The sequence below is a fragment of the Siniperca chuatsi genome, linkage group LG4 (assembly GCF_020085105.1).
Source record: "Siniperca chuatsi isolate FFG_IHB_CAS linkage group LG4, ASM2008510v1, whole genome shotgun sequence".
NCBI lineage: Eukaryota > Metazoa > Chordata > Actinopteri > Centrarchiformes > Sinipercidae > Siniperca > Siniperca chuatsi.
In genome coordinates, this window is record NC_058045.1 from 29,713,509 (window position 1) to 29,726,362 (window position 12,854).

Sequence of the window (12,854 nt, forward strand, 5' to 3'; positions counted from 1 at the left end):
CTGAGAGGCTTGTTTGGATAATGGATGCATGTTTGTCACCTGATTCAGGTGTTGAGATCCTGATGACTGCGTGTTGCTCTCTGATCGGCCGCAGCGGTGAAGCAAAAACAAAATCCTGTCAAGTAATTTATTCTCATATTTAACCTTCAAGGAGACTTTTTCAAGTCTGAGGATGGAGATGTCACACTTTCAGAGCAAAATATCTTTAAAACTACTGGACAGATTTCCATAAAATCTACTGATACTGGTGACCCCCTAACCTTTCCTCTAGCACCACATCAAGACAACACCTGCACTTCATTGATAGGATAGTCTGGTACTGGTTTGATTATATTGATGATGATCTGTGTGCTACAAATTGAGCCCTTTTTTTTGGCAAATCGGCACCATTAAAATATGCCGAATTAGCTATTAGCAGTTCCTGTTAGCAATGTAGCCATGGATGTGACAGGCAACTATCACTGGATTACTTTGATGCTGAAGAAAACTTAAAAACCTGATGATTCTCATGCAAGTTCTGGAGTTATAAGGAGGCGATTTATGGGAGTTTGTGATCAAAGAGGATCAAAGAGATGATCCTCAGAAAGTGAAAGTCTAAGTGAATCTAAAAATATGCCCATCATGTCTGCGTGTTGACTTAGTAATGACTGCGAAAAGAGGTAATACAATTTTGACACAAATTGCAGCAGTCGGGCACAGTGGGTTTACACAAATTAGTACACAGATCTTTTACTTAAGTAAACATATCGATACTGCAGCACAATACCCAGTACAAGTAAAAGTTACTTACTGAGCATTCAGACCGAAAACAAATCAGACACCAAAACACTGCACAGAGGTTTTTAATACTATCAGAGAGGATTTTACAACTCTGGAAAGTTATCACAGTGGCAATCATTTCATCCTCTGTCTCCATCATCGTCATCATCATTTCCAGAGCGTCTCCATTGGCACAGCAGTCTTTGAGTCGATGTTAGCAGCTGTGAAATGTTTTCAGTGTGAATCAAGACAATTGAAGTGTTCATCAATCACACTGGTGTGTTCCTAAAAAAAAAACCTTTTGACAAATATCTTGAAAAAGTATATAAGCTGCAAAATATGGCAAATTTCAACCCCCCCCACCCCAACAAATCCATTGTTGGGTGGGAATATGGACGAAAAGAAGATGGAGATCTTCTTTGCAGTGTAACTGTTCCCTCAGCAGCAGGAATGGGAGTTGTGGAGGAAATAGAGTTTCTTTTATTCAGAGGAAACCTTGTTTTTCACCCTGAGGATCAGTTCTTCCACCTCAGCAAACATAGTTTCACCAGACAACATGAATATTTGATTCTGTTCCTCTGCTTTGTTGAACGATGTGTTTGTTGAGTTAAGAGCCTCATTGTTTTCTCACCTTTTTACAGCAGTGTTCCCTTGTTTTGTATTCCTCTGTGTTGCAGATTCCCTTGAAATACACTGAGTGGATATGAAAGCCAGATTTGCATTTGAACGCCTCTTTGTCCTCCTTTTTGTGTTTTCTTGTGTATGTTTTTTCGTACCTTTGTGCTGCAGTTTGTTTGGTTAGAAACGTCAGCAGGTGAAGAAGTGATGTCAACAGGGGCCGGCTGTCTTTCTTTCTTCTGTTTGAAAGCAGCAATGATCTCCGAGGGAGAAAAGCTGCCTCCACATCAGAGGTCGAGCAGCTGTTTCGTGTTCAGCAGCACTCAGGAATGGTCTGCAAAGTGTGTGTTTTTTTTGTCTATACTTTGAAAAGGAGATAGTGGCCGTAAGCAGCTATCTTTTTGCTTCTCGGTGATGACTTCAGTATGAAGGGCTCAGATGTGGTGCTGCAGAGCAAAGAGCTGCTGGTTTTTAAACAAGATGATTTAAACTGACCTTTAAGGTCTAAAAACTATGCGTCATCTGAAGCATTCAGTGTTTGTGTAAGGCTCAGCTGAATCACTGAGCCTTAAAGGACCATCCAGCTGTTTTTTGGCTGTTTTTAAAAAATGAAACCCTTAAAGGACTTACCTGCGTTGACTTTGGATTTCTTGGTCTTGACTTGGGACTTGACTTACGACTTACCTGTCTTGACTTATTGGTCTTGACTCGGATCTTGTTGGTCTTCTTGTTTAGTCTTGAATTTGCTCTCGTTGGTCTTGATCTTGGACTTGTCTCGGAACGTGTTGGTCTTACTGATTTTTGACTTGGGCTAGGGACTTACCTGTCTTGACTATGGACTTGTTAGCCTTGAATTTGGTCTTGTTGTCCTTGACTTTGGACTTGTTGGTCTTGAATTGGGACTTCTTGGTCTTGACTTGGGACTTGTCATGCGACTTACTAGTCTTGACTTGGTACTTGTCGGTCTTGACTTGGGACTTGAATTGGTACTTTATAGTCAAGGCTTGAGACTCACTTGTGACTTGCAAAACAATGACTTTCACGTCTGACTCAAAGTTTGTTTGTTTTTGATAAGAAAAAAGAAAAAGTGAAAAGCAGATGTTGTAGTCTGAATAATAAACCTAAAATCTTGTTGTGGTGGACATTTGAGTTAAGATGATTTATTTCACTTTTCATCTTATGTGCTGTGCTTTCATTTTTCCATGTGACATGCTGTTTGTACTTTTTATGCAAATCACTCTCTAAAAACATAAAGATAAGCAGAAAATATTATAAAGTAAAGAATGCCCTTCTGTTCTGGCATGGACACAGGATGAATTCATGAATGTCTGAGCAGCTCTCAGGCGTGTCTGTCATGTTTTTATGACTCTCAGCCAGGATCAGGGTTGTAAGGAAACATTGTTATTAATCCTCTGCTGATGAATCTGACACAGACTGACGTTACTGACAAACAACAGAGCAAATGAAAAAACTCTATCAATGTAAATATATTCAGGCGTGAAAGACGCAACAACTAAGCTGGTTTCCCCCCCCGAACTCATCCCATCACCGGTAACCTCTGTAATTAGTTTGCCGTTTATCTAATTTCCAAATCTAATTGAAACAGAAGGATGCCTGTGTGAGAGAGCGACGTGGAAACAGAAACACGTCTGTCCTGTTGAGAAGGAATTAAATTTACCCTGTAAGTGATGTGTAATTGAAATGCCAGCAGCCGTGATGAAGCTGTCTGTCGAGTGCGTCCGCCTCACCTCAGTCAGTGTTAGTTTCACCATCATCATCCTCATCATCATCAGTCACCATCAGGCCCGGCCAAACACGCTGCTCACTTTCTCTCAGAAATCCTGTTCATTCATGAAGTTTCTGGGGATGATGGATAATTCATATGGTTTTTGTTTTAGTCAGTAACATCTTTAGAGTGAGCGGCTGTTAAATAACTGGCATTTTGTGCAAATGAAGCAGTCGTGTGAAAAGAAAGTGTGGTTTCCCTCTCATCCTGCCCGAACGTCAACGTCAGTCACTCAACAACAGTTTGTTCCAGGGCGAAAGTATCTCCACAACTACAGGCCATGAAATCTACAGGAAATACTCATGGTTAAGAGGACAGTGAGTGTTCATATCAGGGAATCTAGGAGCCTTTTCCACATCCAGACTGAAATATCTTCTATTGGATGGACTGTCATGAAATTTGGTACAGATATTTCACGTTTCCCTCATTTGTAAATGATGATGAAGTTACATCAAAGTTGGTCCTTTTTTATTAATAGTTTACATTATTTTGTCTGTGGTTATTGCTGTAAATGTATTAAATTATGTGCTATTCTAGTCGATATTATTTTATCATCAGAGAAGGCTGTTAGATCTGCTGATTGAGACTTTTTTTCGTTGTACAGCTGAATGGATGTACACCATGTGAAGCACTGCTGTTATCAATGGAAAAAACTTGAAATTAGATATTTTTCTCTTGAGACTTCAGAGCTTAAAATGAGGTTTAAACCTGCAATAAATAATTTTTTGGGCCACTTGGCGGCAGCGGAAACAAGTTTTGAACACGTCACCATTAAAGTTGATGTGGTGAACTTGTCGTGTTTGTGTCCGCATGATGAATACAAGTCCAATATTCTCTCTCTTAGCTCTGTTTTTGGTCTCCACCAGCTCCTGAGGGAAATATCTGGCTCTTTAGCTGCTAAACGCTCCAATGTGTTCACCAGCTGCTCTCTAACTGTGTCTGTCTGCTGTTTGCTGCTGAGCAGGTAGAGTACAGTAGATTTTTAGAGCTTTTTCTCTGAAATCAGCTGCCTGTTTCGGCCAAAAACGAAACCCAAAGGAGAGCTGCAGATTCAGCTGATAATTCTCTGTAGGTTTATCACTACGAGCTACACCTTTCACATTGTCACATTGTTTTCACATTGTCATTTGATACTTTGTTATTACTAAAATATTGATTATAGCCGCTTTAAAAAAAAAAATTCCTTGTATATGGCCAAAAACATAAAAATGCTAATTAAAACAAGAGAAGGGACATCTACAGGAATGAAGTCAAACAGTGATGCATAGTCGGCACTAGGTGATTCAGTCCATGCTCAGAACAAGTCAGACTAGATTTAAATCTGAATACAAGATTATCACACGTGCTGCCGCTGTTCTCCAGCACAGAGAAGCTTCTTCCACAGAGGTTCTGGGAAACCTCTCTGAGTCAGAGTCAGACTGGGGGACGCTGAGCTTCTTGTAAATTCAAAACGCTGCATTCAGGCACCATTTGAATTTCCAGGATCAAACTCGTGTATTCTTTAAATATTGAGGAGACTCATCATCTGCAGAGAGCAGCGATCATCTGCAGCTCAGCCGTACATCTCCTCTCTGCCTCGGCTGTTAGACATGCTCGTCTCTCCGCTCGCCGTTTGAGGATCATTCATTACCGCCACACAGACGTGTAATCAGTCTTTACTGCAGGAGCAAATGTCTCCCCTCGGACAGATCCCCCGCTGCCCGCCTGCTATTAAAATTAAATTGGATTTCATTTCTAACCTCCTATTAATTCAGAAAAGTCTCGTCTGGTGATGGAAGGTCCAGTCCAGCAGTAAGTTTCCTCCTCCTCTCTTTCGCTTTCCTCTTTGCTTTCCGGCCGGCGGCTGATCGCAGAGCACCGCAGCTTTAATAACGGTAATTACTCAGTGAAAATTTTTGGAAGGACTTTACAGAGTTTTCAAATAAAAGATGAGGATGTCTTCTCCACTCTGTTATTTAATCACAGCTAATGAGATGGAGCCAAATGTATTTTTTTATGTTAATGGTTTAGTTATAGGAAAGTGGCTCATTTCACGTTCCCATAATCCTTTGTGAGATACGTTCTGCCTGGTGGCAAGGACAAACTCCAAAACCTTTGGGTTCAAAAAGAAAAGGAAACACACAGAGGCAGAAGGAGCTCAGGCAGAAATTAGTTTCTAATTAGAAGCTTTTTGACAGATCTCACTGTTTTTTCTGCTTTACCTTCTGAATGTTGATGTTTTTGTCATCTGTTTGGCTCATTAGCGGAAAAGCCTAAAAATGATGATGTCTATCGATCATTTTAATCTCAATAACTACTGTCATGAAATCCACAGTGATGTCGCCAGAGGATGAATTCTAAAGGAGCACATCGTATGGAAGCTCAATGCACTCACCAAGGAAAAACAAAATACATTTTCCATTACTTTTGTATTTTGTAACTATGATTAAGATCCATATCTTAAGATAATATGAACACTCTTATAGTTATGAGAAAAGATTGCACATTTACAATATCCATTTTTCAGAATTATGAGATTCTTATCTCAACTTTATGAGAAAATCAACTTTTAATTACAATATCTGTATCTCATAATGGCTACGAGAGAACTGTCCTATAATTATGAGGTCCGTATTGAAATGATGAAAAAATTAGCTCAGTTATGAGATACGCATCTTGAAAAACTGAGAAAATTTGGTCATAAATATGAAATACATATCTCATAATAACAAAAAACTCTCATCATTGTAAGTTCCATATCTCAAACATACGAAACAATTAGACCATAATTATGTGATCTGTATATCCTTAATTTCAAAGTATATCATAATTATGACATTTATATATCAAAATGTCGAGAAAATCTGCTCTTAATTACAATACAGATAACTGTGAGATCTGTACCTCGTAATCTCATAAATTGCAAGACACAGAAAGCATATTTACAGGAAAAGCTCTAATTACAAGATTCTTATCTCAACATTATGAAAAGATTATCTCACAATTACAACAGCCTTGTCTCATGGTTAAGAAAAAGATCGAATCATAACATCCATATCTAATAATTGTGAGGAAAATTAAAAGGTAATTATGGCAGATCTGTTTCTTCCTATTACGAGACAGGTATCTCGTAAGATCCATATGTCAATTAAAAGATAGATTTTTCGTAATGATAAGATATGGATCTTGTTATTATGAGATGCTAAGTCATGATTACAATATACAGAAGTCATAATTAGAAAATGTCTCAATAATTTTGGTTCCCATATATTCCACCCAGCGTGGGGGTAACATGGTGATGAGGTGGTTTGTGAGAACTCAAACAGGAAGGGGAGGGGTTAGATGTACCTGTATGAAATTAGATGAGAATGAGGCTCGATTCTGATTTTGATTGGCGTTTCAGAAATAATAAGGATTAATTCAAATAAAAACTGAACCTTTGTTTTGGTGTAAAGAGCCGACAGATGTCTTTCGATCATATCTCATCGTTTTCATCAGCAGAGTCGCCCACTTGACATTGAATTGCAGATATTCAAATTTCCAATTTTTCAGAGCACTTCTTGTTCTCATTTGTGTTGGCTTTAAAGTTGAGAATAAAATTTCATTCTTGATTTTGGAAACAGCAGTTGACTAAACAGTCTCAGCACAAGATCCACTCAATAGCTGTTCTGGAGCTTTCAATCGTATCTCACGATGGAGTTTAGAGATCGAATGAACTTTCAGTCTCAATCCATAGTGTGTTTTTTGTGTTTGATACCTCTCTTTCTGTACCAGGGTTGGAGAAAGTTGGCCGTGACTCCACCTACGAGCAGGAGGGGAAGGTTCAGTTTGTGATGGACGCCGTGTACGCCATGGCCCATGCTCTGCACCACATGCACCGCGAGCTCTGTGCCGGATACCCCGGCCTGTGCCCGCGCATGGCTAACATCGACGGCAAGGAGCTGCTGGCCCACATCCGTGCCGTCGGCTTCAACGGTAAGAGCTGCTGCTGGCTGATTGTCAGCATCTTCATCACTGGCCCTCATATTTGTATATGTGTTTTTCAACTCATTAACATTTCTTTTAAAGCAACTGCTTGGCCAGCGCTCTTCTCCAAAGTTAAAAATGAACACAAGAGACTTCATACTCCCACAATTTCCTCTCTAATTAAAATTTTTGAATGTCTTCGAACTTTAAAATTGAACACCAAAAGGGTTATAGGAATTAAACTGTTCCTGTTTATGTCATTATTATCTGCATTTTTAAACCTCCATGTTTATTTTCCTGAAAACTGCATCACAGCTGGAAATCTCTCAGGTCAGGCCATTTCAAAACATTTGAACCTGCTAGTTAGTATTCACTCCCTCGCCATTTCACTTGATTGAAGTCAGTACAAATGATAAAATTCAAGAATGTGTTTCCTGTTTTGGTGCGATCTCCTGTTCAGCTGAGGCGGACTCACCGGTCAGAGTTCACCTTTATTTAACTGTGACTGTGCGATTGAACAAACACATTATTCTAACAACGTGCCATCACCTTGTTCTGTACAATCTACCAGACTTCAAACTGCAGCATCACTCTCGGTTTGCAGTCTGTGATCAATCTCTGATCAATATTTGTTTATTAGCCACACAGAATCGTGACACCACATCGTTTTTCTGGGCTGACATCACGGCAGTTTCGTCGGATCATGTGACCAAACCTCCTGTCTTCACATTCACAACACATGCACACAAGGAAAATCAAGAATACTAAGCATAAATGAAATTAATTAAGTAAAACCTTCTGAACATCTGAGAAAAATCAGGGACACTTATCCATTAATCAATGACTAAATGAGTCGAGGAGCCGCAAATTCAAAGCTCATATTGTCAGGTGAAGCACAGGCCAACAAGCAGCAGGACAAAGTTTTACAAACCGAGCCTTGCCTCAGAATAACTGTAATGGAAATACAGAGGAGGGCGATAGAAAAGGAGAGCAGCGCAGCAACGCGCATGTACGCCTGAACCAGATCAGACTCTGATACTGCTTCCTGTGTGAGCTCTACTGCAGCTGACGGTGCTGTCAGGAACCAGTCAGAAGAGACACTCTACAAGCTGTTGGGATTTGATTTTATTTCTTTGGCTGAGTGAAAATGTGAGATAATGTGCCAGTAAATGCACTTGATGTGTGTTTCACAGGTAAAATGTGAGACTTCACATGTAGCTGTTATAGATAAATTTAGTTTGGAGGGTTAGTGTCAGCTTATCTGCACCCCCTCTGCAGGTGTGCTGGACCGTTGTCTAACTGGGAGGAGGCCGTGAATCATATAGATTTCTCATAATTCTAGGTAAGATGTAAAATGCATCAAGAATGTTTGGCTGTTTTCACAAACGAGAGATATCTATAGAGATAACAAAAAGCAAGAACCACCAAACTAAACGTGGAGCTGCACAGTGGCCAACAGATCAGACTGTGTTTTTACCGGACAGCTTGAGTGTGATCAACACTTTCTGAAAAAGAAAACACTGCTCGCAGTAGTCTCCCTGAATAAAGGTTAAATAATATGAAGAAGCTGTTTGTTTCATGTTAGAGGATCAGAAACCCCCCACCACACAAATATTTGATGCATCACCTAAATTGGCGAATCCGAGTCGAATTAGAACATTCTGGTGTGGGTACAGCCCTGCAAGCAAGTCTTTATCAATTCTGATGGAGCCATTTGGTTGGCTGTGAGTTTGAATAATCACCATCTCAACAGTCAACACCTCGGTGTCAAACAAGTTCTCTGAAAAAGCCATCTGACCGCGTCTCCACACTTTTCTGACAAACATTTGTTCTTGAATTTCTCAAGAAGTTTATCTGGTTATGTGAGCTGAGACACAACATTTTAATCAACCAATAATGAGGAGGCGATTGGTCGGAGTCCTGAAGTTTCTCTCGTGTGTCTCAGTGACGTGAACAGTGTGACGGCGAAGCACGAGGTGGAAAACGTTGGAAAAAGACAAGCAAAGGCAGGAGGAAGATGTGACAGAAGACGAGATGATTCAGGAAGAAAAAGAAGATGATTAAATCCATTATTGGTCAGCATCAGGAGGACTTATCACTCCTTCATTAACCCATCTTTTATTTCTTTCCTTAATTCCTCCTCCTCTCCATCTTCTTCATCTTCCTCTCTTCCTCGTCGTTGCGGTCCGAGCTCTTCTCATGGCGGTCGTCCTCCCGGCAGGTGAAGGCCTTTGTCAGCAGGAAGTGTGAATGCTGACGGCATCATCAGAGAATCCTCCGCTCCGCCCAGTTTTATTTCCTCCTGCTTCCAGATTCATTATTCTCAGCTCAGTGGGGGCTGCTGCACTCAGATGATCCATCTGCTTTCACACAACTTTAATAATCACCAAACTTCACACATACAGCTATGGAATATTAAATCTCACACTCCTCCTCTTATGTGCTGAGACGTTCTACAGATCCATGGCCACATGTCACAGAGAGTGTAAGGAACTATGTGTGTTTCTATATTTTGGGGGAAATGAGGGAAAGTGGCTTATTATGATGTCTATTTGGGTAGTTTTGTCCATCATTTCTATCAGTAATAATAGCGCTGTATTCACCGAGTTAATAGCTGAGATCTGGGACACAGTGGCATCACTAAAAAGAAGTCTGACAGGTCAAGAAATACGAGCAGCCAGATGATCTGGCAGATTAATTTTAAATATTTTGAATATTTGTCTGAAAGCTTTGGGAGGTTTGACATCATCGTCATCTTAAAACTCTCACACTAGTTGGAGTTTTGTCTTGACGTTATGCCTCCTAGCTATTTCTATGATGAAAATTTCCAAAACTCTGATGCTAACTTATCAGTATGATGATGCAAGTCTTCACAACTTGATGATTTTTACTTTGTTGGTCAGGAATCTAATTTATCAACACAAATTAAATCACAACTTTTCACTCAACCATGAAATATATAATATTAATTGTATTAATAATGTAAGAAATACTGTAATAACACACGTTTTGAACGGCCACACAAATAAATATACAAATACCAACACATTCTGACCAGTCACCATGACTATTATAACAGTAACATAACCAGCTGATCCCAGACCTGCAGCAGAGCTGCTCTTATTAGCGCTGCTACGTAAATAGCGGACGATGTTTGGCTTCCGTGGATGAGCATCTCTCATTTTCTCTCCACTCTGTCAGTCCTTCACGCTGTACGTTATGTTGTGAAACTGCTCAGATATTTGCTACAATGCAGGTGCAAGGTGGTAACAAGCAGCAGATGTCGATCTACACAACGGCACGCATTCCCACTTTCATTGCAGACAGGAAGTTAAAAGACAAAACAACACAGACGGAGCCGTTTTTTGTTGTTGCTGAACCACACATATGGTCAAATATACCTAATCTAAATAGGATTTTGAAACATGTGAGGGACATGTCCCACATCCCCAGTAGAAATTACATCCTTGTTTGTATGATTTATTAGGAGCTCCAATAAAAAAGATAATGTATGATTTATTTGGCTTCTTCCCCTCCTGCCAATGTCGTGCGCTCAAACATGTGAGATGAATCTTCTCTCTCTGGTTGAATCAAGGCCGTCCGTAGGTTACATAAAAGCTTTGATAAAGCTCATTTTCCCTCTCTGGCTTCTGAACACCGGCATTTATTGCAAGGCTGACTTTCTTTTCACGACTCAGCGAGCAGAATTTCTCTCATTTAAAGTGGAAAAGAAAAACACATGTTCCAGAAAGAGGCTTCAGTTTCTTCACTCCTGCTGAAGGCTCAAGCTGAATGGGACTTTTTCAAAGGTGTGCGTGTCAATCACATAATATAACCCCAACTCCCTCACAAATCTCCTAATAAAATTAAACTCAGTGAATCATTCATAACAAATGGCTAAAGGAGACACTAAGAGAAATATAATATAATCCCCAATCAAGGGAAACCAAAACATGATGGAGTCTCAGTGAACCAACCGTCTGCTGGGCTTTAAACTGGAACAAACCTTTCGAATTGTTTTCTTCTTTCATCTCGGTCATTTCTTTGAGTTTGCTTCTTTAGAAAACTGTTTACCACATGAGATTTATTCCAGTTAAAAAGGGAAAACAGGGTAAACAGGTGGAGATCACAAAATATGTTGCTCATTTTTTCAGCTTTTCTTTTTCTCGTCACAAGCCTGCTTTTCTAGCCCGTGTGCCAGCCACCACAAAACGGAAAAACAAAATACAAAAACGAACAGATAATTTTTTTTTAAAGAACACAAAAACCTGCATTATTCCTTTGCTGACTTGTTGTGTCTGATGAGGGATTTACATGTTGGATTTGAATCAATTTTGAACTAAAACAGATCTGCTGGCTCTCTGTAAAGTTTTCCTATGTGTGTGTTGTTTAGCTTCTATTATCTGGTTCCAGCTTCTCCGAGGAATTACTTCTCCTTGCTACCTAAAGTATTCAACTGGACTCTGGGTACCAAAGATCGACATTTGGAGACACTGAAGATGATAATAATGAGTTAATCTGCAGCTTCAGAGAACATCTCCTCAGTGAAGGGCCAGGTTGCAGCTTCTGAGCGCTGAATCCTGCCTCAGCAGTATGTGGCACATGTGTGGTTTGTGCCTGATTGAACTTATTAAAGCCTCCATACCCACACACACACACACACACACACACACACACTCATGTCATGCTGCGTTTGGGGCTTTTCCTGCGTGAATCTGTTAACAGCATGCTCGGTTGAACCTTCACATACATCAAACGTTGACATAAATCAAATTTGAGCTGCTTCAGTTTTTTATGCTTCAGGTCTCTGAACGCAGAGCAGCGGGGTTACCCATAATTCCATGTATGAAATGCGGCTAATCCAGGGCAAAGCGGGGCTCTGTGGCGATGGCGGCCGCGGGGCTAATCGCTATCTCACCCGTGTGCTCCTTACCCGCGTGCTTATTTTTAGAGGAGCGTCGGGAGGCTAACCGAGACGCTTGTGCTAATGTTAGCGCTCGCTGTGCTAAAGCCATCTTGTAGTAAAGTCCTGTTTGAACATGATCAGCAGAGCGAGGGAGAGCGGGGTGGGGGTGGGCGTCAGGAGATTCCCCTGATTCATTTGGACAGCGGATGCTTACTAAGAGGCGATAAAAGCTTGTTTTTGCCGTTTTGAAGAGAGATGCAGCATGACTGACCCTGTGGAGCTGCAGGAAGAGAAACCCTTTACAGTCAGATCTGGGGGGGGGGGGGGGTACTGTAGGCGAGTGAAGTGATGAATATGTGAAGAGCTCATCTCCCACTGTGACTTCACTTCAAATATGCAGCTTTTTATAAACTGCTGAACAAAGCAGGAAGAGGAAACAACCAGCGAGAGCTCAGCTGTTACTGCACTGTGTGAGCCTCAGGATTAAAGGAGTAGTTCAGCATTTTGGAAAAATACTATATTCTCTTTTTTTCAGTGCACTTAGCTTCAAAAAGCGGCGGGCAGTCATTCATTTTCAGTGGGAGCTGGCGACGAGAGGCGTCCGACGCCGTGGCAGCAGCGAGCGGCGCGATGCCAGCGACCAGAGCCACGAGTTGAAGTTGAGCGGAGCTGAACTTTATGCAAATTAGCAGCGACACACTGAAGCAGCGACCAATTGCTCATCGGGATTTGATTTTCTTTCCTCTGTAAACATCTCCCTATGTACTGAAACGCCTAGCAAATATTTGTTCCATACTGACAGTGGAGGAGAAACTGATTGTTGCGGCGGTTGGTTTCCCA

At 40.8% G+C, this 12,854-nt stretch overlaps 1 protein-coding gene across 1 annotated transcript in view; it reads left to right on the forward strand.

Moving 5' to 3' along the window:
• LOC122874707 (metabotropic glutamate receptor 8-like) overlaps positions 1–12,854 on the forward strand; it is a 128,602-nt gene that overhangs the window by 86,195 nt on the left and 29,553 nt on the right. The window contains exon 7 of the mRNA XM_044192938.1: positions 6,917–7,117. Within this exon, the coding sequence (XP_044048873.1) occupies positions 6,917–7,117 (201 nt within the window). The remainder of the gene's footprint in view (positions 1–6,916; positions 7,118–12,854) is intronic.